Here is a 25,580-nt window from a genome sequence, read left to right on the forward strand (position 1 = left end):
GCAGACCACGCCGGGCAATTCTTAAGACCTTTATTAAGAGATGCTTGCAGTTTGACTTGAAAAAATCAGGTTGTACATTTTCATACAAATTAAAAATGAGGTTTCTTAAAAATTCCCAACTTTTCTGACCAGATATATATATATATATATGAAACAATTTAAAAACCTTGAAAGGTGTGTATTGAGAAAAAACAGGCCTTGCATTTTTTTTTTAATCCGTTAAAAAACATTGTCGCGGCGGCTCCGCCAAAGGGAGCGTCGGCGGCCGGAGATACCAAAAAATAATAATAATAATAATAAAAATCCCATGCTGCATAGATAGAGACAATATGCAGAGAGTAGTTCGAGTTTTCGATCTGGTCAACAGCAAAAAGCAAGCACTTAAGGTCTTCCTCCTCCTCCGTTCCAATCGCCTCCCGTTCCGTTTATTTTCTTTATTATTGCTGGAATTTTCCTCTTTTGTTTTTATTTGTCGGATTCGCTTCTGATAAAAACAAGCCGGATTTCTCTCTTCTTGGATGACTAAAACTGGAAAGAAGGAGCAAGGAAAGAAAGAAAGGGCAAAAAGTGAGCGTTTGGGTCGAGAGAAGAAAACCCACAAAACCAGGCCAGGAAAGACTCCCCATTGAAACGCATTGGCCCAAAGCAAATCCTTTGGCAATAGATATATAGACACACACACATATATAGACAGACATATATGTGTGTGTGTGTGTGTGTGTATATATATATATACACACACACACACACACACACACACACTTAGATTCAGAGATTTAATGCAGTCCAACCAAGAAGCAGGTTGCTGCAGAGATACTTTGATATATAATAATAATAATAGAACCATGGAACCCTGGAGTTGGAAGGAATAATAATAATAACAGAACCATGGAACCCTGGAGTTGGAAGGAATAATAATAATAATAATAATAATAATAATAATAGAACCATGGAACCCTGGAGTTGGAAGGAATAATAATAATAATAATAATAATAATAATAATAATAATAATAATACCATGGAACTCGGGTTGGAAGGAATCCCAAGGTGCATCTAATAGTAGTAGTAGTAATAATAATAATACTTCACACAGTCCTAAGCACTTGGGAAGTGTTCGACTTGTGATTTTGTGATACGAAATCCAGCATATCTATCTTGTTTGCTGTGTCATAATAAAATAATAATAATAATAATAGAACCATGGAACCCTGGAGTTGGAAGGGATCCCAAGGTGCATCTAGTAATAATAAATATTAATAATAGTAATTTTATTTTTGTATCCCACCCCATCTCCCTGAAGGGACTCATAAAATACAATATCAAACATGTAAACATATCAAAACACAAACATAGCCAGCCAGCCAATAGCCAAGGCGCAGGTAGCATATTCAGAATGGAGCCATGCAATAGAATGTCTATCTGTGATATAGGTCTGCTCACCCGGCGTGTGTGTGGGGCTGTGGTGTGGCCCTGCTACTCGGGGCCCCCGCCCTGCTGCTCGGCCTCGGGAGCGGAGCTGCTCTCCCCGCCGCCGGCCCCCCCTCCTCCTCCTCCTCCGCCTCCTCCTCCTCCGGACGCCGCTCCGGCCCCCCCGGGCTCCCCGCCTCCTCCGCCGGCCTTGGGCTCCTTCCCGCCGCCGTCCTGGGGCCGAGTGTTGTCGGGGCGCCTGCGCCGGTAGTTGAAGTTGCGTCGGTAGCGGCGCTGCGGGGTCTGCTGTCCCGGCCCGGCCTCCTCCCCCTGGTTCTCCTTGTCCTCCTCGTTGGCACCCTCCTCCCGGGGCTGCCGCTGCCGTGGGGGGCCCCTGCCGAGACAAGGAAAGGGGTCACGCTTGAAGGGGGGGGGCACAACTAGAAGGAGACACAGGTCAGGCAAGGGCGGGGGGGGTCCTCACCTGCGGTAGCGCGGCCGGTAGCCCCGGTACATGTTCTGCCGGACGGGGCGGCCTTGCTCTCCGGAACCCTGGTTGTCGGATCCCTGGAAGGAAAGGGCCAAGCGTGAACGCAAGAAATGAGTGTGATGCTGCAGCCCAAAAGGCCAGTGTGATCCTAGGCTGCATCCAGAAGAATATACTGACTAGGGAAGTCTATAATAATAATAATAATAATAATAGTAATAATAATAATTACACTCTATTTATACCCCACCACCATCTCCCAGAGGGACTCAGGGCAGCTTGCAAAGCATTCATAATAATAATACTTTATTTATATCTCACCAACATCTCCCAGAGAGACTCAGGGTAGCTTGCAAAGCTCTCATAATAGTAATGATGATAATAATAATACAGTAGAGTCTCACTTATCCAAGCTAAACGGGCCGGCAGAAGCTTGGATAAGCGAATATCTTGGATAATAAGGAGGGATTAAGGAAAAGCCTATGAAACATCAAATTAGGTTATGATTTTACAAATTAAGCACCAAAACATCATGTTTTTCAACAAAGTGACAGAAAAAGCAGTTCAATACGCAATAATGTTATGTTGTAATTACTGTATTTATGAATTTAGCACCAAAATATCACGATGTATTGAAAACATTGACTACAAAAATGGCTTGGATAATCCAGAAGCTTGGATAAGTGAGACTCTACTGTAATACTTTATACCCGAGGGACTTGGGGCAGCTTGCAAAGCCCTCATAATAGTGATGATGATGATGATGATAATAATACTTTATACCCCAGAGGGACCCGGGGCAGCTTGCAAAGCATTTATAATAATAATAACAACTGTAATAGTAATAGTAATAATAATAATAATTTACTTATACCCCACCACCATCTCCCAGAGATTCAGGCCGGCTTGCAGAGCACTCATAATAATAATAATAATAATAATTTGGAAACAATAGACATTGACAAAATTACGATCTGCCAACTGCAAAAGGCCACCCTCCTGGGATCTGGGCGCATCATCCGAAAATACATCACACAGTCCTAGACACTTGGGAAGTGTTCGACTTGTGGTTTTGTGAAACGAAATCCAGCATGTCTATCTTGTTTGCTGTGTCATACAATATCGTTGTGTCAATAATAATAATAATAATAATAATAGATTTTTTGATGTCCCGCAGGGACTCGGGGCAGCTAACATTTATTTATTTATCGCATTTATATCCCACCCTTCTCACCCGAAGGGACTCAGGGCGGCTTACAATAGTGGCAACCAATAGATGCCCATACAAATCAATATAAAACAGTTGAAACTATTAAAATACATTGTAAATTAAAATATACATTTCAAACATAAAATGAGATCCGTTTCCAAACATGGGTCCAAGCCCAAAGAACAAACAGCAAACAAAACGACCCAATCACAGCCCCCACCAGACCCCGTTGGCTGGCTCACCTCGGGGATCTCTCCCTGCCCGGCGGCGCCTGCGCTGGAGTACTGTGGCCGGCGCCCGTAGGGCCTGCGCATGTAGTAGGGGGGGTACCTCCTGCGGCGGAAGGGCCGGCGCTGCTGGGCCTGGCCCTCGGGGAGGCTCTCGGGCCCCTCGCTCTTCTCGCCGCTCTCGCTCCCCTGGTAGCCCTGCTGGTAGTTGCGCGGGGGCCCCCGGCGACGCGGGTACCGCCGGTACTGGTTGCGGTCCGCCGCGTACTTGCTGCCTTGCACCGGGACGCCCCCCGGGCCCGTCACGTTGGCCGCCTCCGCCCCCTGCACCAGGAGGAAGGAACACGCCGTGAAAAACCCCTCGCCACAACCCAGGACCCCCAAAATCAAGAAGACCAAACCCGCAACTCACCTTCTCTCCTTCAACCACATCAAACTCCACAGTCTCGCCATCCCCAACGCTGCGGAGGTACTTCCGGGGGTTGTTCTTCTTGATCGCGGTCTGACAAAGAATAATAATAAATAAAATATTTCAGATTTAAGATTCAGTTACAGCAGAGAGGAAAAACAGTTGAGACATAATAGGAACAACAATAATAATAATACATTGATTATTTCAGATTTAGACTGTTATAGCAGTCTGAGGAGAAATAATAACCCCGCCACCATCTCCCCAGGACTCGGGGCGGCTCACAGATATAAAACCAGCATACAAGTGATATCAAATATAAATATCAAATACAAAAACACACAAATAAATTTAAAAGGCATTAAAAAATCACTTTGGATATAATAATAATAAATGCATTACTTTATATTTAGGCTTGCTTATAGCATACGTAGGAGGATCAGTTTGGATATAATAAAATAAAAATAATTTAGATTGAGGTTTGGTTTCAGCCATTTGAGAAGGAACATTTCATATTTAATACTAATACATGTATTATTTCAGATTTAGACTCAGTTATAGCGGAACACTTTCACAGAGAAGGGGCCTTAAATAATAACAATATTAATAATAGTAAATGCAATAATAATAATAATAACTGCATTATTTCAGATTTCAATTTGGTGATAACAGTCTGAGGAGGAACAAGACTTTCCTGGGACTCACTCCCATCTGGTTGCATAGAGAAGGGGCCTTACATAAGAATAATGATAATAATAGTAATAATAAATGCATTATTTCAGATTTCAATTTGGTGATAACAGTCTGAGGAACAACAACGCCTTTCTGGAAATCTCACTCATCTGGTTGCATTGAGAAGGGGCCTTACATAATAATAATAATAATAATAATAATAAATGCATTATTTCAGATTTCAATTTGGTGATAACAGTCTGAGGAGGAACAAGACTTTCCTGGGACTCACTCCCATCTGGTTGCATAGAGAAGGGGCCTTACATAAGAATAATGATAATAATAATAATAATAATAATAATAAATGCATTATTTCAGATTTCAATTTGGTGATAACAGTCTGAGGAACAACAACGCCTTTCTGGAAATCTCACTCATCTGGTTGCATTGAGAAGGGGCCTTACATAATAATAATAATAATAATAATAATAATAATAATAATAATAATAATAATAATAATAATAATTGCATTATTTCAGATTTCAATTTGGTGATAACAGTCTGAGGAGGAACAACACTTTCCTGGGACTCACTCCCATCTGGTTGCATTGAGAAGGGGCCTTAAATAATAACAATAATAATAATAATAAATGCATCCCAGGTTTCCAGAGGCCCTACCTGGTGGACAAACACGTCTTCCTTGGTGTCGTTCCTGCAAAACAAGGAGAAAAGACAGTGATGCAAATGGAGACACATTCCTCAGTGAGCAGGGAAGGCAAGTCCTGGGAGTTCCTGGCGCTGCTAAAAATACAGAGAGGGAGGCCTGGGAGTGTCGGGTTTCCTTTCCTGCAAACGTGGGGCGGGATTTGAGCAGAAATTGAGCCACGAGGACCCCTTGGAGCCCCTCTTTCCAGCAGAAAACACTTAATATGAGGGCCTTAGATGCAGGAAGACAAACTGACGCAGAGCTCGTGAGTGCAGCTCTGAGCAAGGTCTAATGTAAGTATATAAAACAAGGGGATTTGAGGTCCAGGGGGTCTCAAATGAGCAAATGTATTCACCACCTTTCCCATTATTATTATTTATCCCTTGCTTCATCTCCCCAAAGCGGACTCAAATTATTATCATTTAATTATTATTATCACCATTAAATGTATTTACCAACCATTCCCATATTTAATATTTTAATTTAATATTTAATTTAATATTCTCACCCCAAGTTTTAACTAAGTGTCTCATGCAGCCCGCCCTGTTATATATATATACACACACACACACACACACACATATATATATATATATATATATATATATATATTTTGTGTTGCATTGTACATGATTATTTATTGTATTGTTTAATTGTATTATAATATGTTGTTTTATATTTTGCTATATTGTACTGTTCCGGGCATGGCCCCATGTAAGCCGCCCCGAGTCCCCGTTGGGGAGATGGTGGCGGGGTATAAATAAAGTTTTATTATTTTTATTATTAATAATATTTATTATCATTAATTGTACTCACCACTTTAATAACACATGTGCTCACCTACTTATTTATTTAAGTATTTAATAGTAATCACTAAACATATCTGCCAAATTTCCCATATGTAATAATAGTAACAATAATGGGTTTCAGTGGCTTCCCATCAAGGCACTGCCAAATCTATCTATGTATATAGCACCCTGTAACTCCCACCAGGACAATGGGAGTTGTGGTCCACCCAGAATCAAAGAACGCTCTGGACCCAATATACAATGGATCTGGGCCCTGAATGTTGGGAATTGTAGTCCACCCACAATCCAAGAACACTGTCCCCTCCTCACCTGTTGATGAAGCCATAGCCATTCCTTACGTTGAACCATTTCACTGTCCCCAAAACCTTCGTTGCTGCAAAAGGGAGAGAAAAAGAGGGAATTAAAAGCAATCAGGGCCTCCGCTTTCATCCCTAGAGCTTCTTGAAAGGCAATTTAGACCCGGAAACAAGGCTTTGGCCATCCGAAACAAGGGCAAACCTGATTATTATAGAGAGAAGCACATTACACGGGCAGAGAGGCCCCCCGGGACCCCTTCCTGCAGGAGATCCGGTTGCATTATTTAAGGACCACCCCACTGAAATATTAAATACATATTAAAGCGTAATGTCACTGACCTACATGCTGTAATCCCGGGAAAGAAAGAAGGGATGCTGAGAAGAAGATAACTCTCTTCCCAAGGATGTTGCAACCAGATCCTTATACATAATATAATTTGTAAGCCGCTCTGAGTCCGCTTTGGGGTGAGAAGGGCGGGATATCAATAATAATAATAATAATAAAACTTTATTTATACCCCGCCACCATCTCCCCAACGGGGACTCGGGGCGGCTTACATGGGGCCATGCCCAGGACAATACAATATAGCAAAATATAAAAACAACATATCATAATACAGTTAAACAATACAATAAATAATCATGTACAGTACAACACATAATCAAAAAAATAATATATCAATGTGGTAAATAAATAAATAAAATATATTATATAATAGAGTGAGTTCCCACCTTTATCTATATCCTAGCATTCTGCATTTTATCTCTGTCCCATGCTATTAGTACTTTTAACTTATCTCTCACCCTCAAGATTGAAGTGCCAATTATGTCACCCTTGGTCATACGTTTCTACATTGTGGTGCTGTGTTCTGTGTTTTGATGTATTATTTGTTGTGACTGGAATTGCTTTTTATACTGTTGTACTTTATTGGATATTGCTGGGCCTGGTCCCCATGTGAGCTGCCCTGAGTCCCTTTGGGGAGATAGGAGCGGGATATAAAAATAAAGTTTTTATTAAATACATACTGCATATGTATGCAATTAACTGCATACCACAAACAATGTAATTACATATATACTGCAACTAGATACTTTATGTAAATACAGTAGAGTCTCATCCAAGGTTCTGGATTATCCAACGCATTTTTGTAGTCAATGTTTTCAATATTCCCCTAGTTTGAAAAATAAATAAATAAATAAAATATTTAGGTGTTAAATTCGTAAATACAGCAATTATAACATTACTGCATATTGAACTACTTTTTCTGTCAAATTTGTTGTATAACATGTTTTGATGCTTAATTTGTAAAATCATAACCTAATTTGATGTTTAAAAGGCTTTTCCTTAATCCCTTCTTATTATCCAAGATATTCGCTTATCCAAGGTTCTGCCAGCCTGTTTAGCTTGGATTAGTGAGACTTTACTGTATTATATTACAGTAGAATCTCACTTATCCAATATTCACTTATATTGCATTATTAGTAATATTGCATGTAATATAAATATACAATTATAAGTGTATTATAATTATTATTACATTGTATTATATAATATTATTAATACAGTAGTCTCACTTAGGGTTAGAATGTTGGATAAGCGAATATGTTGGGTAATAAGGAGGGATTAAGGAAAAGCCTATTCAACATCAAATTAGGTTATGATTTTACAAATCAAGCACCAAAACATGTTATAAAACAAATTTGACAGAAAAGATGGTTCAATACATGGTAATGCTATGTAGTAATTACTGTATTTATGAATTTAGCACCAGAATATCATGATGTATTGAAAACATTGACTACAAAAATGCCTTGGATAATCGTGAGTCTTGGATATATAAGTTTGAAAAATAAATAAATATGTGAGACTATACTGTAACTGCATACAATATAATATAAATACATATATAATTGTATGTGTATAAGTGCATGATATCTACATTGTAATTACATATATACATTCTACATACAATATAAATACATATATAATTTATGTCATGTATATGCTACGTACATTGTAAGTATATATTATTATTATTATTATTATTATTATTAAAGGCATATAGGACAGGAAACGACACACATGAAGGTCCAAACGACAGTCCAGCCTGCTCCAAAGCTAAGCTCTGCCTTTGCGGCCTAGTAGTATTTATATATACATTTATATACCGCCCTTCTCACCCCGAAGGCGGTTTACAACAAATTATACGACTATATTGCAATATTATTAGTAATATTGCATGTAATATAAATATACAATTATAATAGTGAATTATAATTATTATTACATTGTATTACAACATAATATTATTATTAATATTATATATATTTATGTGTGTGCGTGCATGTGTATACACACACACACACACACACAAAGCATGTATAATAAAATAATATTAGTATAATAAAATAATAAAATAAAACTTTTATTTATATACTGCCCTATCTCCGCAGGGGGCACATGATAAAAACAATACAATACAATACACATATTAAAAAGAGAACCATACAATGCTCCAAAGCTAGGCCCCAGGCTTTGAGGCCTAGTAGTATAATAAAATAATACAATACAACTTTTACAGTAGAGTCTCACTTATCCAACACTCGCTTATCCAACGTTCTGGATTATCCAACGCATTTTTGTAGTCAATGTTTCCAATACATTGTGATATTTTGGTGCTAAATTCGTAAATACAGTAATTACTACATAGCATTACAGCATATTGAACTACTATTTCTGTCAAATTTGTTGTCTAACATGATGTTTTGGTGCTTCATTTATAAAATCATAACCTCATTTGATGTTTAACAAGCTTTTCCTTAATGCCTCCTTATTATTCAACATATTCACTTATCCAACATTCTACTGGCCCGTTTATGTTGGATAAGTGAGACTCTACTGTATTTATATACCGCCCTATCTCCTCAGGGGACTGAGGGCGAATTTCCGACATGATAAAAACAATACAATACACACAATAAAACGAGAACTAGGCAAGCTAGGCCCAGGCTTTGAGGCCTAGTCGTTGTAGTCGCCGCGTTGAGGTCTGAGGCCTAGGATCCCGCGCAGGCGCAGAGCGAGGCACACGCACACAAAGGCTGCGCGCGCACACGCTCCCCTCCTCGCCGCGAGGCCCCGCCTTTTTTCTCCCCCCCACCCACCCACCCGCTAGGGCCACGCCTCCTTCTTTTTTCCCCCCCCCCTTTTCTTTTGCGCACGCGCGCTGTCTTTTCCCTTCGCTGAGGGGAGAAAAACCATGAGGGGAGAAAAAAAAAAAAAGCGAGGCCTGCTCTTCCTAACGGCCGCGGCACGCGCTCTCATCGAGGGGAGGGAGAAAAGGAATAAGCCAGCCAATCAGAAACGAGGACACAATGAGGGAAAGGCGAAAGAGCCAATCAGGAGAGGGGAGGGGGAAAGAGGGGGGCGCCTGGCGCGTGCGCAGTGCCTCACCGATGACCTTCTTGTCCCCGCCGGCAGGGGCCGCTGCGGAGCCGTGGTGGTGGTTGCTGCCGCCGCCGCCGCCATTGCCTCCTCCGCCGTTGTGGTGGTTGTTGTTGTTGTTTCCGCCGGGCTTGGCTTCGGGAGAGGCGGGGGCCGCGTCCTGGGCCGGCGCGGCGGGCGGCGAGGAGGAGGACGAGGCGGCGGAGGACGAGGAGGGCGGCGGGGGCGGCAAGGGCGCCTGGGTCTCGGCCTCGCTGCTCATGGCGGAACGCGCGCCCGCTTCTCCTTCCGATGGTGACTCGAGGGCCGGGCGGGCGGGCGGGCGGGTTCTCTGCTCCCTGGCTCCGGGCTCGCTCTCCGCTCCCGATCCCGATCGAACTGGCCCACAATGGCGGCGCGAGAGGGCTTAGCCACCCCGCACGCCCCGCCCTCCGCCCCCATTGGCCCGCCCGCACGCCGCTCAACCCGCTCTCCGCTCCCATTGGCCCGCCCGGATACGAAACCCGCCCCCGTCCCCAAGCTCCTCGCTTTGCCATTGGTTGCCTTCCCGTAGTCACTCTTATTGGTCTTCATGTAATGCCAATCAAGTTCTTCCCCCGCTCTGATTGGATCCAAAAAGCTCCTTGCACCCGCCCATCAAAACCCCCACTTTGCTTTTTGCTGCCCTCCTGCAGTGCCTTTTATTGGCCGCCATGTAATGCCAATCAAATTGATACCTGCTCTGATTGGTTCACTTCATTGGACCCGCCTATCAATATCTCCGCTCTGCCATTGCTGCCCTCCTGCAGTGCCTTTTATTGGCCGACTTGTAATGCCAATCAAATTGGTTCCTACTCTGATTGGCTCCACTTCATTGGACCCGCCTATCAACATTTCAGCCCTTCTGCAGTGGCTCTTATTGGCCGCCATGTAATGCCAATCAAACTCGTTCCCCGCTCTGATTGGCTCCCCAACAATCCTTAGATTCGCCCATCAAAAGCCCCGCTCCGCTTTTGGCTGCCCTTACGGGGACTCTTATTGGTCCTGATGTAATGCCAATCAAAAGGGCCCGCCACTCTGATTCGCTCCGCCTCATCAGACCCGCCTATCGAAGTCCCCGCTCTGAGCATTTTCTGCTCTTATTGCTCGCGCTGCAGTGCCAATCAAGGAAGCCCGCCGCTTTTATTGGCTGAACTTCGACGCCGCCGCGGCCTCCCAGAACACTCTCTAAACTGGGTTGGGGAGGGACCTTGCAGCTGATTGGGCGAGAGCGCCAACGGAGCCACACCCCGCGGAAGTAAAATTCCCGCTGCTTCTCTGTGGGGACCACGTGGCCCCAGATGGTGTGAATGTTGCCCTTATTTATTTACTTATTTATTTGTTTATTTTATTTATATACCTCTCTTCTCCCCCAAGGAGACCCTTGGCCACCTTGGTGAGCATTGAATGGCCCTGCAGCTTCAAAGCCTGGTTGCTTCCTTCCTAGAGGGGGGCGGAAATCTTTATATAATATATAATATATTTAATTATATATTAAATTATATATTAAATATAACATATTTATTTATACATTAAAAGTAATATTACTAATAATATTACAATATAATGATATAGTACAATATAGTATAATAATAATGATAATAATATTATGCTGCATTTATTATTATTATTATTCAGCATCAGCCAGTGAGGTACCTCAATCAAAGTCTAGTTTCCCACACATATATTTATTATTATTATTGACATAATATATTAATTATATATTAAATGTAGTATTACTAATAATATTACCATATAATGATATAGTACAATATAGTAATTTAATGTTTATATTGTGCTATGCTAATAATATATTGTATGTACATTTGATTTGTAAGCCGCTCTGAGTCCCCTTCAGGGTGAGAAGAGCGGGATATAAATGTAGTAAATAAATACATAAATAAATATGACTAATAATATTATCATATAATGATATAGTACAATATAGTAATTTAATGCTTATATTGTGCTATGCTCATAATATATTGTATGTACATTTGATTTGTAAGCCACTCTGAGTCCCCCTCGGGGTGAGAAGAGTGGGATATAAATGTAGTAAATAAATACATAAATAAATATGACTAATAATATTATCATATAATGATATAGTACAATATAGTAATTTAATGCTTATATTGTGCTCTGCTCATAATATATTGTATGTACATTTGATTTGTAAGCCGCTCTGAGTCCCTTTCTGGGTGAGAAAGAAGGGCGGGATATAAATGTAGTAAATAAAATAAATCCAGTGTTGGGAGGTGTTAGCTGGCCCTGATTGTTTCTTGGATTCCCACCCAGGCAGGAAGGCCTTTGATGACACAATAATATTATAAAGTATATATAAAATAGTCTATAATTATGACAATGAGAATCCCTTTTATTTACAAATACAAAAGGAGGATGCTGGGAGGATGATGATGAGGATGATGATGGTCCGAGGCGAAGAAGAAGAAGCCCAGACCTGGAATGGGGAGGAGGGTAGGGTTATTGGCGGGTGGGTAAATACTATTATTTTGCATCTACACGGGAGAAATGCTGCACATTGGACCCCTGCCTGGGAAGCCTGGGAGTTGTAGTTTGGACACTCACTTACCGGAGACTACATCTCTCCGCACTGAGCGATGACCACGGGGAGCTTGGGCTTGTTGTTGGGGCCGGTGGGGACGTTCTGCAAACAGAAAAACAAGAATAAACGTGGCAATTCGATGCTGACGACATACAATTCCAAAAATAAACACAACCAAACTTTATTTATATACCGCTCAGTCTCCGATAAGGGCTCAGAGCAGTCTACACATCATAAAAACAATGGCTATACATCATACAAAATCAATACCTATACATCATAAAAAATACAAAAAAACAATATAACAGCAATTAACAAACAGGTTTAAAATTCCAACATTTTAAAAAAAATAATACCTAGTAAGAGCAATTGCAGATCGCTCCATAGAGCGGTTCTACAACGAAAGGGTGTAACATATAAAATATATAAAACAGGCAAGATGGCAGTATGGCTGGAATTGCAATTAAAAACCCAAGTGATTAAAACATCAATTGAAATCATGCAAGTAATAATAATAATAGTAATAATAATCTGGATGGCAGACTATTATTGTTATTATTACAATATAATAATAATAGTCTGGTTGGCAGACTATTGTTGTTATTATTACAATATAATAATAGTCTGGATGGCAGACTATTATTGTTGTTATTACAATATAATAATAGTCTGGATAGAAGACTATTATTGTTGTTACAATATAATAATAGTCTGGATGGCAGACTTATTATTGTTATTATTACAATATAATAATAGTCTGGTTGGCAGACTATTGTTATTATTACAATATAATAATAGTCTGGATGGCAGATTATTGTTATTATTACAATATAATAATAGTCTTGATGGCAGACTATTATTGTTGTTATTACAATATAATAATAATAGTCTGGTTGGCAGACTATTGTTATTATTACAATATAATAATAGTCTGGATGGCAGACTTATTATTGTTATTATTACAATATAATAATAGTCTGGTTGGCAGACTATTGTTATTATTACAATATAATAATAGTCTGTATGGCAGATTATTGTTATGATTACAATATAATAATAGTCTTGATGGCAGACTATTATTGTTGTTATTACAATATAATAATAATAGTCTGGTTGGCAGACTATTGTTATTATTACAATATAATAATAGTCTGGATAGACTATTATTGTTGTTATTACGATATAATAATAGTCTGGATAGCAGACTATTATTGTTGTTATTACAATATAATAATAATCTGGATGGCAGACTATTAGTGTTGTTATTATTACAATATAATAATAGTCTGGATGGCAGACTTATTATAATATAATAATAATCTGGATGGCAGACTATTATTGCTGTTATTATTACAATAGAATAATAATAGTCTGGATGGCAGACTTATTGTTATTATTATGATATAATAATAATAATAGTCTGGATGGCAGACTTTTATTGTTATTATTACAATATAATAATAGTCTTGATGGCAGACTAGTATTGTTAATATTACGATATAATAATAGTAGTCTGGATGGCAGCTATTATTGTTATTATTACAATATAATAATAGTGGATGGCAGACTATGATTGCTGTTATTATTATAATAGAATAATAATAATAATAATAATAGTCTGGATGGCAACTATTATTGTTATTATTACGATATAATAATAGTCTGGATGGCAGGCTATTACTGTTGTTATAATTATGATATAATAATAATAATAGTATGGATGGCAGAGTATTATTATTATTGTTATTATGACAATGGACTCGCTGCTCACCTCAATCTTCCTCATGACGAGCAGCCCATCGACGACTTTTCCTGTCGGATGAGAAAAGGCAGAGACCCGAATCATTAGAGGCATTCCAATGGGGACCTTTGTGTTGTTATTGTATTGTATTATACCACTTTAAAGGTGGTATTTTCAAGGCAAAAGGGGGATGGACTGGATGGCCGTTGGGGGACCCCTTTGGGAGTCTGTCCGTCCTTCCTTACCAAAGACGACGTGCTTCCCGTCCAGCCAGTCGCACTTGGAGCAAGTGATGAAGAACTGGCACCCGTTGGTGCTGGGACCGCTGTTGGCCTGCCAGGAGGAAGCAGAGGGTTGGGTCCCTATTGCCACAAAACAAGTCAAGGGAGAAAGGAAAGGGAAAGAAAGCATGGAAACTGAGGCAGCAGACCCTGCAATAGGCAGGCCAAACCGGGTATATTATAATAATAATAATAATAATAATATCATAATATATTTATATATATATATATATATATATATATATATATATATATATATATTAATGATAATAATAATAATAATAATAATAATAATAATAATAATAATAATAATAATAAAAAATCAGAAACTCCTCAAAGCACAGCAGACAAAAAACCGGTACAAGAAAACCACACTACAAACTAGAGCTGACAACTGGCACAACAAAACATGGCATGGAAAGTTCCTTGACAAAATTGAAGGAAAAGCTGATAAAGAGAAGTCCTGGCTCTGGCTCACGAATGGGACCCTGAAGAAGGAGACAGAAGGCCTGATCCTTGCAGCCCAGGAGCAAGACATCAGGACAAAGGCCATTAATAATAATAATAATAATAATAATAATAATAATAATAATAGTAGAAGACCTGGCTCTGGCTCACGAATGGGACCCTGAAGAAGGAGACAGAAGGCCTGATCCTTGCAGCCCAGGAGCAAGACATCAGGACAAAGGCCATTAATAATAATAATAATAATAATAATAATAATAATAATAATAATAGTAGAAGACCTGGCTCTGGCTCACGAATGGGACCCTGAAGAAGGAGACAGAAGGCCTGATCCTTGCAGCCCAGGAGCAAGACATCAGGACGAAGGCCATTAATAATAATAATAATAATAATAATAATAATAATAATAATAATAATAGAAGACCTGGCTCTGGCTCATGAATGGGACCCTGAAGAAGGAGACAGAAGGCCTGATCCTTGCAGCCCAGGAGCAAGACATCAGGACAAAGGCCATTAATAATAATAATAATAATAATAATAATAATAATAATAATAATAATAGAAGACCTGGCTCTGGCTCATGAATGGGACCCTGAAGAAGGAGACAGAAGGCCTGATCCTTGCAGCCCAGGAGCAAGACATCAGGACAAAGGCCATTCAGGCCAAGATCGAAAAATCAGCTGATGACCCAAAATGCAGACTGTGCAAGGAAACAGATGAAACCATTGATCATATCCTCAGCTGCTGTAAGAAAATTGCACAGACAGACTACAAACAGAGGCACAACCATGTGGCCCAAATGATTCATTGGAACTTATGCCTCAAGTCCCACCTCCCAGCAGCAAAGAACTGGTGGGATCACAAACCTGCAAAAGTATTGGAAAATGAGCAAAGATACTGTGGGACTTCCGAATCCAGACTGACAAAGTTCTGGAACACAACACACCAGACATCACAGTTGTGGAAAAGAAAAAGGTTTGAATCATTGATGTCGCCATCCCAGGTGACAGTCGCATTGATGAAAAACAACAGGAAAAACTCAGCCGCTCTCAGGACCTCAAGATTGAACTGCAAAGACTCTGGCAGAAACCAGTGCAGGTGGTCCCGGTGGTGATGGGCACACTGGGTGCCGTGCCGAAAGATCTCAGCCGGCATTTGGAAACAATAGACATTGACAAAATTACTATCTGCCAACTGCAAAAGGCCACCCTGCTGGGATCTGCACACATCATCCGAAAATACATCTCACAGTCCTAGACACTTGGGAAGTGTTGACTTGTGGTTTTGTGAAACGAAACCCAGCATATCTATCTTGTTTGCTGTGTCATACAACGTCGTTGTGTCAATAATAATCATATTTTTACAAACAAGGGCCTAGTCCAGCACCCAACCCCCTTTGCAAGACTTGATTCAATGGTTCCCTTGATCCGTGGGCCACCTGCATCCCACCCAAAGAGTAATTAAATCCCACCCGTCAAAGCTTATGCCGGGCATATGATTGCTTCTGAGCCAAGCCCGTGCTGAGGATTAAGCCTTTGCCCTGCATCTGGAACTGACTCACCATCGACAGCAGCCCGGGCGCTGAATGTTTCAGCTTGAAGTTTTCGTCCGCAAAAGGGCCCCGGTAGATGCTGGCCACGCCGGTGCCGTCGCCCTGTTTTGGAGGAAAGTGCAATCAGCTGGCCATCTGTCGGGAGGGGTTCGACGGTGCCCTCCTTTAGGCCTTCTATTTATAAGAACCTGGACATCTCTAGATTGGGTGGTATATACAATATATCATAGCAGGGGTCCCCAAAGTAAGGCCCTCCAAGGTCATTTACCTGGCCCCCGCCCTCATTTATAATATAATATTTTTATATCAGTTTTAATAATATAATATATTGTATACTAGCTGTGCCCGGCCACGCGTTACTGTGGCGTTGTCTGGTGGTGTTGGTGAGAAATTGTTGAGGTCGTAGTGGTATTGAATGTCTATTGTATGGTAGTCTTTATGTTGAGTATGCCCACTGAAGTGGATTATATGGCAGTGTGGAGTCAAGATAATCCAGTTCAACGCAGATAATATAAGATTCTAAATGGGTTATATAGCTGTGTGGAAGGGCCTTGAGTCTACACTGCCATATAATCCAGTTCAGATCTGATAATCTGTGGAAGAGGCCTAAGTCTGCCTGTCCCCTGGGCTGAGTAGGTTGCTAGGAGACCTGGGGGAGTGTTTTTAAGATTTTTTTAAAAAGATATTTTTAAAATGTTTTTAAATTGTTAGATTTTATCCTTCTTGTAAGCCACCCCGAGCCCTAGGGGAGTGGCGGCATATAAGTTTAAATAATAAATAAATAAAATAAATAAGTGGGCGGAGCTTAGCCTTCAAACTGGCAGAAATTGGATAAAAACTATTATTCCTCTCCCTGTAATTAGGACTTTATTTTTCTTTTCTTTTTGTTGTATCAACCTAGAGCCGTGAATGATGGGTTGTGTTGTCAAATTTCAAGGTTGGGGGGCCTGTAGTTTTGTTGTTTTGTCCGCTGCCCTGATGCCATCACTCTTTTATATATATAGATACATATGATATTGATAATAATATTATCATTTTATACAATATAATACTAATAATACCATATAATACTATAATATTAATTATATGTTATATGTTACATATAATATTACGGTATAGTGGTATAGTTCAATATTATAATAATAATAATAATAATAATAATAATAATAATAAGTTTATTTGTATCCCGCCTCCATCTCCCCCGAAGGGGACTCGGGGCGGCTTACAGCAAAATCAAAATACAAACAATGATAAAATATAAAACATCAGGACAAAAACAAAACCAATAGAAAATATACACAATAAGTTAAAAACACAACGCAGAATTAAAACATCAGGTTAAAAACAATGAGGTTGCAATAGTGGATAAGCAAATATAGTAATATATAATGCGAATATTGTGCTATGCTAATAATATAATATATTGTATGTACATACAGCTGCTCTGAGTCCCCTTCGGGGTGAGAAGGGCAGGATATAAATGTAGTAAATAAATGTAGCAAATGAATAAATAAATAATTTTAGAGAGTCTGAAATGACTTAAAGGCCCACAACAACAACAATCCTAATTAACCTGACTATCTCATTGGCCAGAAGCAGGCCCACACTTCCTATTGAAATCCTGGTAGGTTTATGTTGGTTAAAATTGTTTTTAAATATTTTATTGTGCTTTCATTGTTATTGTTGTTTTGCAATACAAATAAGATATGTGCAGTGTGCATAAGAATTTGTTTTTTTTTTTTTTTTCAAATGATAATTCGGCCCCTCAGCAGTCTGAAGGATTGTGGACCGGCCCTCTGCTTTAAAAGTTTGAGGACCCCTGTATTATAGTATTAGTATAGTATAATATTATTATATCATTAAATTGATACAGGATGGTCTGGATGGGCTCTGGGTTTCCCTTTGGAGGGAGGATTCCCTCTTTGTGCCTGGAATTAATCCCTGCCTCCCTCCCTCCTTGGCTGACCTAGTTTCTCTCTCTCTCTCTCTATACATGTGTGTGTGTGTATCTGTCTGTTTTCAGGGCAGGCCCAGCAAGGCGCTTAATCCCACCGGAGGCGGAGAAGAGAAAGGAGGAAAGTAGGGCAGGGAGGAAGAGACACTGCTGCTGGTGGTGGTGGTTCACGGGGCCAAAGGCAGGCTGGCATCCAGAGGAATGCCCAGGCAGATAGATGGAGACATACATAGATAAATAAAAACACAGAGAGCAAGGTAGGTAGAGAGGAAAATAAATAGATAAACATATAGGAAGAAACAGATAGCAAGATGTGTAGATAGATAGATAGCAAGATAAATAGATAGCGAGATTGATTCATAGACTGATAGGAAAACAGATAGAGAGAGATATATATAAATAGATATAGACAGATAGATAGCAAGATAAATAGATAGTGAGATACATAGACTGATAGGAAAACAGATAGATAGATAGATAGATAGATAGATAGATAGATAGATAGATAGATAGATAGTGAAATACATAGACTGATAGGAAAACAGATAAATAGATAGATAGATAGCAAGATAGATAAATAGTGAGATACATAGACTGATAGGAAAACAGATAAATAGATAGATAGAAAGATAGATAAATAGATAGTGAGATACATAGACTGATAGGAAAACAGATAAATAGATAGATAGATAGATAGTGAGATACATAGACTGATAGGAAATCAGATAAATAGATAGATAGATAGAAAGATAGATAAATAGATAGTGAGATACATAGACTGATAGGAAAACAGATAAATAGATAGATAGATAGATAGATAAATAGATAGTGAGATACATAGACTGATAGGAAAACAGATAAATAGATAGATAGATAGATAGATAGATAGATAGATAGATAGATAGATAGATAGTGAGATACATAGACTGATAGGAAATCAGATAAATAGATAGATAGATAGAAAGATAGATAAATAGTGAGATACATAGACTGATAGGAAATCAGATAAATAGATAGATAGATAGAAAGATAGATAAATAGTGAGATACATAGACTGATAGGAAAACAGATAAATAGATAGATAGATAGAAAGATAGATAAATAGTGAGATACATAGACTGATAGGAAATCAGATAAATAGATAGATAGATAGCAAGATAGATAAATAGATAGTGAAATACATAGACTGATAGGAAAACAGATAAATAGATAGATAGATAGAAAGATAGATAAATAGTGAGATACATAGACTGATAGGAAAACAGATAAATAGATAGATAGATAGAAAGATAGATAAATAGTGAGATACATAGACTGATAGGAAATCAGATAAATAGATAGATAGATAGAAAGATAGATAAATAGTGAGATACATAGACTGATAGGAAAACAGATAAATAGATAGATAGATAGAAAGATAGATAAATAGTGAGATACATAGACTGATAGGAAAACAGATAAATAGATAGATAGATAGAAAGATAGATAAATAGTGAGATACATAGACTGATAGGAAAACAGATAAATAGATAGATAGATAGAAAGATAGATAAATAGTGAGATACATAGACTGATAGGAAAACAGATAAATAGATAGATAGATAGAAAGATAGATAAATAGTGAGATACATAGACTGATAGGAAAACAGATAAATAGATAGATAGATAGCAAGATAGATAAATAGATAGTGAAATACATAGACTGATAGGAAAACAGATAAATAGATAGATAGATAGCAAGATAGATAAATAGTGAGATACATAGACTGATAGGAAAACAGATAAATAGATAGATAGATAGCAAGATAGATAAATAGATAGTGAAATACATAGACTGATAGGAAAACAGATAAATAGATAGATAGATAGCAAGATAGATAAATAGTGAGATACATAGACTGATAGGAAATCAGATAAATAGATAGATAGAAAGATAGATAAATAGATAGTGAGATACATAGACTGATAGGAAAACAGATAAATAGATAGATAGATAGATAGATAAATAGATAGTGAGATACATAGACTGATAGGAAAACAGATAAATAGATAGATAGATAGATAGATAGATAGATAGATAGATAGATAGTGAGATACATAGACTGATAGGAAATCAGATAAATAGATAGATAGATAGATAGATAGATAGATAGTGAGATACATAGACTGATAGGAAAACAGATAAATAGATAGATAGATAGATAGATAAATAGATAGTGAGATACATAGACTGATAGGAAAACAGATAAATAGATAGATAGATAGATAGATAGATAGATAGATAGATAAATAGTGAGATACATAGACTGATAGGAAATCAGATAAATAGATAGATAGATAGAAAGATAGATAAATAGTGAGATACATAGACTGATAGGAAATCAGATAAATAGATAGATAGATAGAAAGATAGATAAATAGTGAGATACATAGACTGATAGGAAAACAGATAAATAGATAGATAGATAGAAAGATAGATAAATAGTGAGATACATAGACTGATAGGAAAACAGATAAATAGATAGATAGATAGAAAGATAGATAAATAGTGAGATACATAGACTGATAGGAAAACAGATAAATAGATAGATAGATAGAAAGATAGATAAATAGTGAGATACATAGACTGATAGGAAAACAGATAAATAGATAGATAGATAGCAAGATAGATAAATAGATAGTGAGATACATAGACTGATAGGAAAACAGATAAATAGATAGATAGATAGCAAGATAGATAGATACATACATGTACAGCAAGATAAATAGTGAAATGGATAGATACATAGCAAGATAAATATAATGGAAGATAGAGATTCCTAGGGACGGAGGAGACCAAATCCCTAAGATAGAGCTGGAAGAGGAGTGGATAAATGAAACCATGAATAAAACTTTTTTTTTTTTGGAGGAAAAGAGTACCTACATTGACAAAATCGCCGCCTTGGATCATGAAATCCTTGATCACCCTGAAAAGGAAGAAAGAGAATCAGGAAAGGCAAAACCTCCCTAATCCCATTATAATCCCATGCCATAAGAGCACCAAGATCCCCTCCAAAAAGACACAAATCAATGCCTTCGGGGGCGTCTACACTGCAGAATTAATGCGGTTTGACACCACTTGAACTGCCCCGACTCCATGTGGAGGGATCCTGGGAAACGGTTGCTGTATTATATAAATAAACTTTATTATATTTTAATGTTTTTTTTTTCGAATTCAGAATATTTCAGAAAATATCCACCTCCCAGGATTCGATAGCATTGGGCCACGGCAGCCAAAAGGGCGTCAAACTGGATTAAATCAATCACGTCTTCCCAAAACCCAACCAGAAACAGACCTGTGGAATGTGCTGCCTTTGTAGCCGATCGGAACGCCGTCTTTCCTAGAAGAAAATAATAATAATAATGTATTATAATGAAAATAATGTACAATAATAATAATGTACATTATTGTATAATAATATTTTAGAATAATAAAGTATAATAATGTATACTATTTTATAGTAATAAAATGTATAATAATGTATATTTTATTATAATAATGTATACTAATATTTTGTAATAATATTGTATACTAACATTTTATAATAATAATGTATAATAATGTATATTTTATAATAATGTATAATGTATACTAATATTTTAGAATAATAATGTATATTTTATTATAATAATAATGTATAATAATGTATTATAATGAAAATAATGTACAATAATAATAATGTACATTATTGTATAATAATATTTTATAATAATAAAGTATAATAATGTATACTATTTTATAGTAATAAAATGTATAATAATGTATATTTTATTATAATAATGTATACTAATATTTTGTAATAATATTGTATACTAACATTTTATAATAATAATGTATAATAATGTATATTTTATAATAATGTATAATGTATACTAATATTTTAGAATAATAATGTATATTTTATTATAATAATAATGTATAATAATGTATATTTTATAATAATGTATAATAATGTATACCAATATTTTTATAATAATGTATCCTAATATTTTATAATAATGTATAATATGTTATAATAATAATGTATCCTAATATTTTATAATAATAATAATGTATAATAATATTTCATACTAATCATGTATAATAATCATGTCTAATCATAATATATAATAATAATAGATTCAATTGACTTCTGAAATGTATTGTATTTATTCCATTCGTGCTTGAAATGCATTTCATTTCTTTACTCCAGAGCTTACCTAAACTCTCCGGTGCAAAACTGCCTGAAAATAAAACAGAAAAAAAGTTTCCAAATTACAGTAGAGTCTCGCTTATCCAACATAAACGGGCCAGCAGAACGTTGGATAAGCGAATATGTTGGATAATAAGGAGAGATAAAGGAAAAGCCTATTAAACATCAAATTAGGTTATGATTTTACAAATTAAGCACCAAAACATCATGTTATATAATAAATTTGACAGAAAAAAGTAATTCAATATGCAGTAATGCTATGTAGTAATTACTGTATTTACTCATTTAGCACCAAAATATCACGATGTATTGAAAACATTGACTACAAAAATGCGTTGAATAATCCAGAACGTTGGATAAGCGAGTGTTGGATAAGTGAGACTCTACTGTACAAAATGGAAGGCACCATCTCATATATATATATATACACACACACACATATATGTTTCCCACAGACCTCACAACCTCATAGTTGTGGGAGAATCGCCAGGAGAGCATGCTGCTGGGACATGAGCCATCATGTAGTCTTAGGATGGTGTCCACGTGGTCTCTGGACACAAGAGGCGCCATCTTGGTATAGGCAAGGGGGAGGCGGAAGTGCGGCCTACTCACCGGAAGTTCTCCGCGGTCTTGGGCACTACGTCGGCGAAGAGCTCCACCTTCATGCGGCCTACCTCCTGAGGGAGCGGAACGGAGCCTCGGGTCAGGCGCCCTGCCTTTGAAAGGAGCCCCGCCACCCCTCCCTGCCTCTGCCCCCTCCTCACCTGCCCGCCTATCGTCACGTCGAAGAAGACCACCGGGTTGTTGGGATTCGAAGCCAGCACCGCCATGGCGACCGCCGCTCACCTCACACGGACACCCAGCCTCTTCAAACCCTTTGGACTTCAACTCCCAGAAGCCTCGGCTACTTCATTCAATGAGAGAGGATCCTGGGAGATGAAGTCCGAATGCCTGCAAGGCACAAAATGGCGGCGTCTACGTCACTTCCGGGCTGGTTAACACAGATACCCAGCTCCCTCAGAGCCTCTGGACTTCAACTCCCAGAAGCCTCGGCTACTTCATTCAATGAGGGAGGATCCTGGGAGATGAAGTCCGAATGCCTGCAAGGCACAAAATGGCGGCGTCTACGTCACTTCCGGGCTGGTTAACAGATACTCAGCTCCCTCAGAGCCTCTGGACTTCAACTCCCAGAAGCCTCGGCTCCTTCAGCCAATGAGAGAGGATCATGGGAGATGAAGTCCGAAAGCCTCTGAAGGCTGTGTCTATGTATACAGTATGTATGTGTATATCTAAATATTTATCTACCTCATATAATATATACAAGACAATAATATATTAATAATTATGTTGTACTAATAATATATTATATTGCATATCTAAATATTTATCTACCTAATATAATATATACAAGACAATAATATATTAATAATTATGTTGTACTAATAATATATTATATTGCATATCTAAATATTTATCTACCTAATATAATATATACAAGACAATAATATATTAATAATTATGTTGTACTAATAATATATTATACTGCATATCTAAATATTTATCTACCTAATATATGTAATATATATACAATACAATAATATATAATATTAATAATTATGTTGTACTTATAATATATTATATTGTACAGTATCTGTTTATTTGCATATCTCTCTAAATATTTATCTACCTAATATAATATATAATACTAATTATTATGCTGTATTAGTAATATATTATATTGTACAGTATCTGCTCCTTTGCATATCTCTCTAAATATTTATCTACCTAATATAATATATAATAATTCTGCTGTACTAATAATATATTATATTGTACAGTATCTGTTTGTTTGCATATCTATCTAAATAGTTATCTACCTAATATAATATATAATACTAATAATTATGCTGTACTAATAATATATTATATTGTACAGTATCTGTTTATTTGCATATCTATCTAAATATTTATCTATCTCATATAATATATAATACTAATAATTATGCTGTACTAATAATATATTATATTGTACAGTATCTGTTTGTTTGCATATCTATCTAAATATTTATCTACCTAATATAATATATACAATACAATAATATATAATACTAATAATTATGCTGTACTAATAATATATTATATTGTATATACATATAATAGTTATAATGTAATACAATATAATAATACACTATTATAATTTTATATTATTTATTACATGTAATATTACTAATAATATTGCAGTATGGTGGTACAGTACAATATAGTAATATAAATTTTTTATATTTTGCTATGCTAATAATATATTGTATATATATTATAGTATAATTATATATCAATATAATCATAATAAATATATTATAACAGCAATATAATAATCAAATATATCAATATTATAATAATAAATATAATATTATAACAGTAATATGATAATCTAAAATATATCAATGTAATCACAATAAATATAGTAATATTATAACGGCAATATAATAATCCAAAATATATCAATATAATCACAATAAATATAATAATATTCTCATCAATATAATAATCCAAAATATATCAGTATAATCACAATGAATATAATATAACAGCAATATAGTAATCCAAAATAAATCAATATAATCACAATGAATAAAATAATATATTATTACAGCAATATAATAATCCAAAATATATCAATATAATCACAATGAATATAATAATATTATTGCAGCAATATAATAATCAAAATATATTAATAAAATCATAATATAATAATATTAAAGCAGCAATATAATCAAAATATATCAATATAATCATAATAAATATAACAGCAATATAATAATCCAAAATATATCTATGTAATCACAATAAATATAGTATTATAACAGCAATATAATAGTCCAAAATATATCAATATAAAAATAATAAATATAATATTATTACAGCAATAATCCAAAATATATCAATATAATCATAATAAATATAATAATATTATAACAGCAATATAATAGTCCAAACTATATCAATATAACCATAATAAATATAATAATATTATAACAGCAATATAATAGTCCAAACTATATCAATATAACAATAATAAATATAATATTATTACAGCAATAA

At 36.6% G+C, this 25,580-nt stretch overlaps 2 protein-coding genes across 6 annotated transcripts; both read right to left on the reverse strand.

Annotated features, from left to right (window-relative positions):
• Nucleotides 1-13: 13 nt before the first annotated feature.
• On the reverse strand, nucleotides 14-10,043 carry ybx1 (Y-box binding protein 1). Its single transcript, XM_062965511.1, has 8 exons — nucleotides 9,676-10,043; nucleotides 6,238-6,301; nucleotides 5,092-5,125; nucleotides 3,745-3,834; nucleotides 3,348-3,656; nucleotides 1,893-1,975; nucleotides 1,442-1,802; nucleotides 14-528 (listed from the first exon to the last, which is right to left on the reverse strand). The coding sequence occupies exons 1-7, from the start codon at nucleotides 9,926-9,928 to the stop codon at nucleotides 1,475-1,477; spliced, it is 1,161 nt and encodes a 386-aa protein (XP_062821581.1). The 5' UTR covers nucleotides 9,929-10,043; the 3' UTR covers nucleotides 14-528; nucleotides 1,442-1,474.
• A 1,997-nt stretch (nucleotides 10,044-12,040) lies between these two features.
• ppih (peptidylprolyl isomerase H) lies at nucleotides 12,041-23,649 on the reverse strand. Of its 5 annotated transcripts, none has more exons than XR_010001350.1 (10): nucleotides 23,240-23,649; nucleotides 23,088-23,152; nucleotides 22,483-22,506; nucleotides 21,579-21,623; nucleotides 21,167-21,209; nucleotides 16,299-16,391; nucleotides 14,237-14,353; nucleotides 14,022-14,062; nucleotides 12,278-12,352; nucleotides 12,041-12,145 (listed from the first exon to the last, which is right to left on the reverse strand). XR_010001350.1 is itself a non-coding variant. In XM_062965512.1 (10 exons), exons 1-9 carry the CDS (start codon nucleotides 23,303-23,305, stop codon nucleotides 12,284-12,286), a joined length of 534 nt encoding a protein of 177 aa, XP_062821582.1. In that variant the 5' UTR covers nucleotides 23,306-23,562; the 3' UTR covers nucleotides 12,041-12,145; nucleotides 12,278-12,283. The 5 variants fall into 5 exon arrangements, 4 of the variants coding, with proteins under 4 accessions (XP_062821582.1, XP_062821584.1, XP_062821583.1 ...); XM_062965512.1 differs by having other exon boundaries at nucleotides 14,237-14,324; nucleotides 23,240-23,562; XM_062965514.1 differs by lacking the exon at nucleotides 22,483-22,506 and having other exon boundaries at nucleotides 14,237-14,324; nucleotides 23,240-23,629.
• Nucleotides 23,650-25,580: the final 1,931 nt, after the last annotated feature.

Source organism: Anolis carolinensis, unplaced genomic scaffold (assembly GCF_035594765.1).
Source record: "Anolis carolinensis isolate JA03-04 unplaced genomic scaffold, rAnoCar3.1.pri scaffold_15, whole genome shotgun sequence".
NCBI classification, from domain to species: Eukaryota; Metazoa; Chordata; class Lepidosauria; order Squamata; family Dactyloidae; genus Anolis; species Anolis carolinensis.

Excerpts from the sequence above, each read along its gene's own strand:
- ybx1 (XM_062965511.1), bottom strand. The coding sequence starts at position 9,928 with ATGAGCAGCGAGGCCGAGACCCAGGCGCCCTTGCCGCCCCCGCCGCCC. Across the intron at positions 5,126-6,237 it reads GGCTATGGCTTCATCAACAG|GAACGACACCAAGGAAGACG; the intron begins GTGAGGAGGGGA and ends CTTGTTTTGCAG. Across the intron at positions 1,803-1,892 it reads TACCGGCCGCGCTACCGCAG|GGGCCCCCCACGGCAGCGGC; the intron begins GTGAGGACCCCC and ends TTGTCTCGGCAG.
- ppih (XM_062965512.1), bottom strand. The coding sequence starts at position 23,305 with ATGGCGGTGCTGGCTTCGAATCCCAACAACCCGGTGGTCTTCTTCGAC. Across the intron at positions 21,624-22,482 it reads TTTTGCACCGGAGAGTTTAG|GAAAGACGGCGTTCCGATCG; the intron begins GTAAGCTCTGGA and ends ATTTTCTTCTAG. Across the intron at positions 12,353-14,021 it reads TCGTCATGAGGAAGATTGAG|AACGTCCCCACCGGCCCCAA; the intron begins GTGAGCAGCGAG and ends TTCTGTTTGCAG.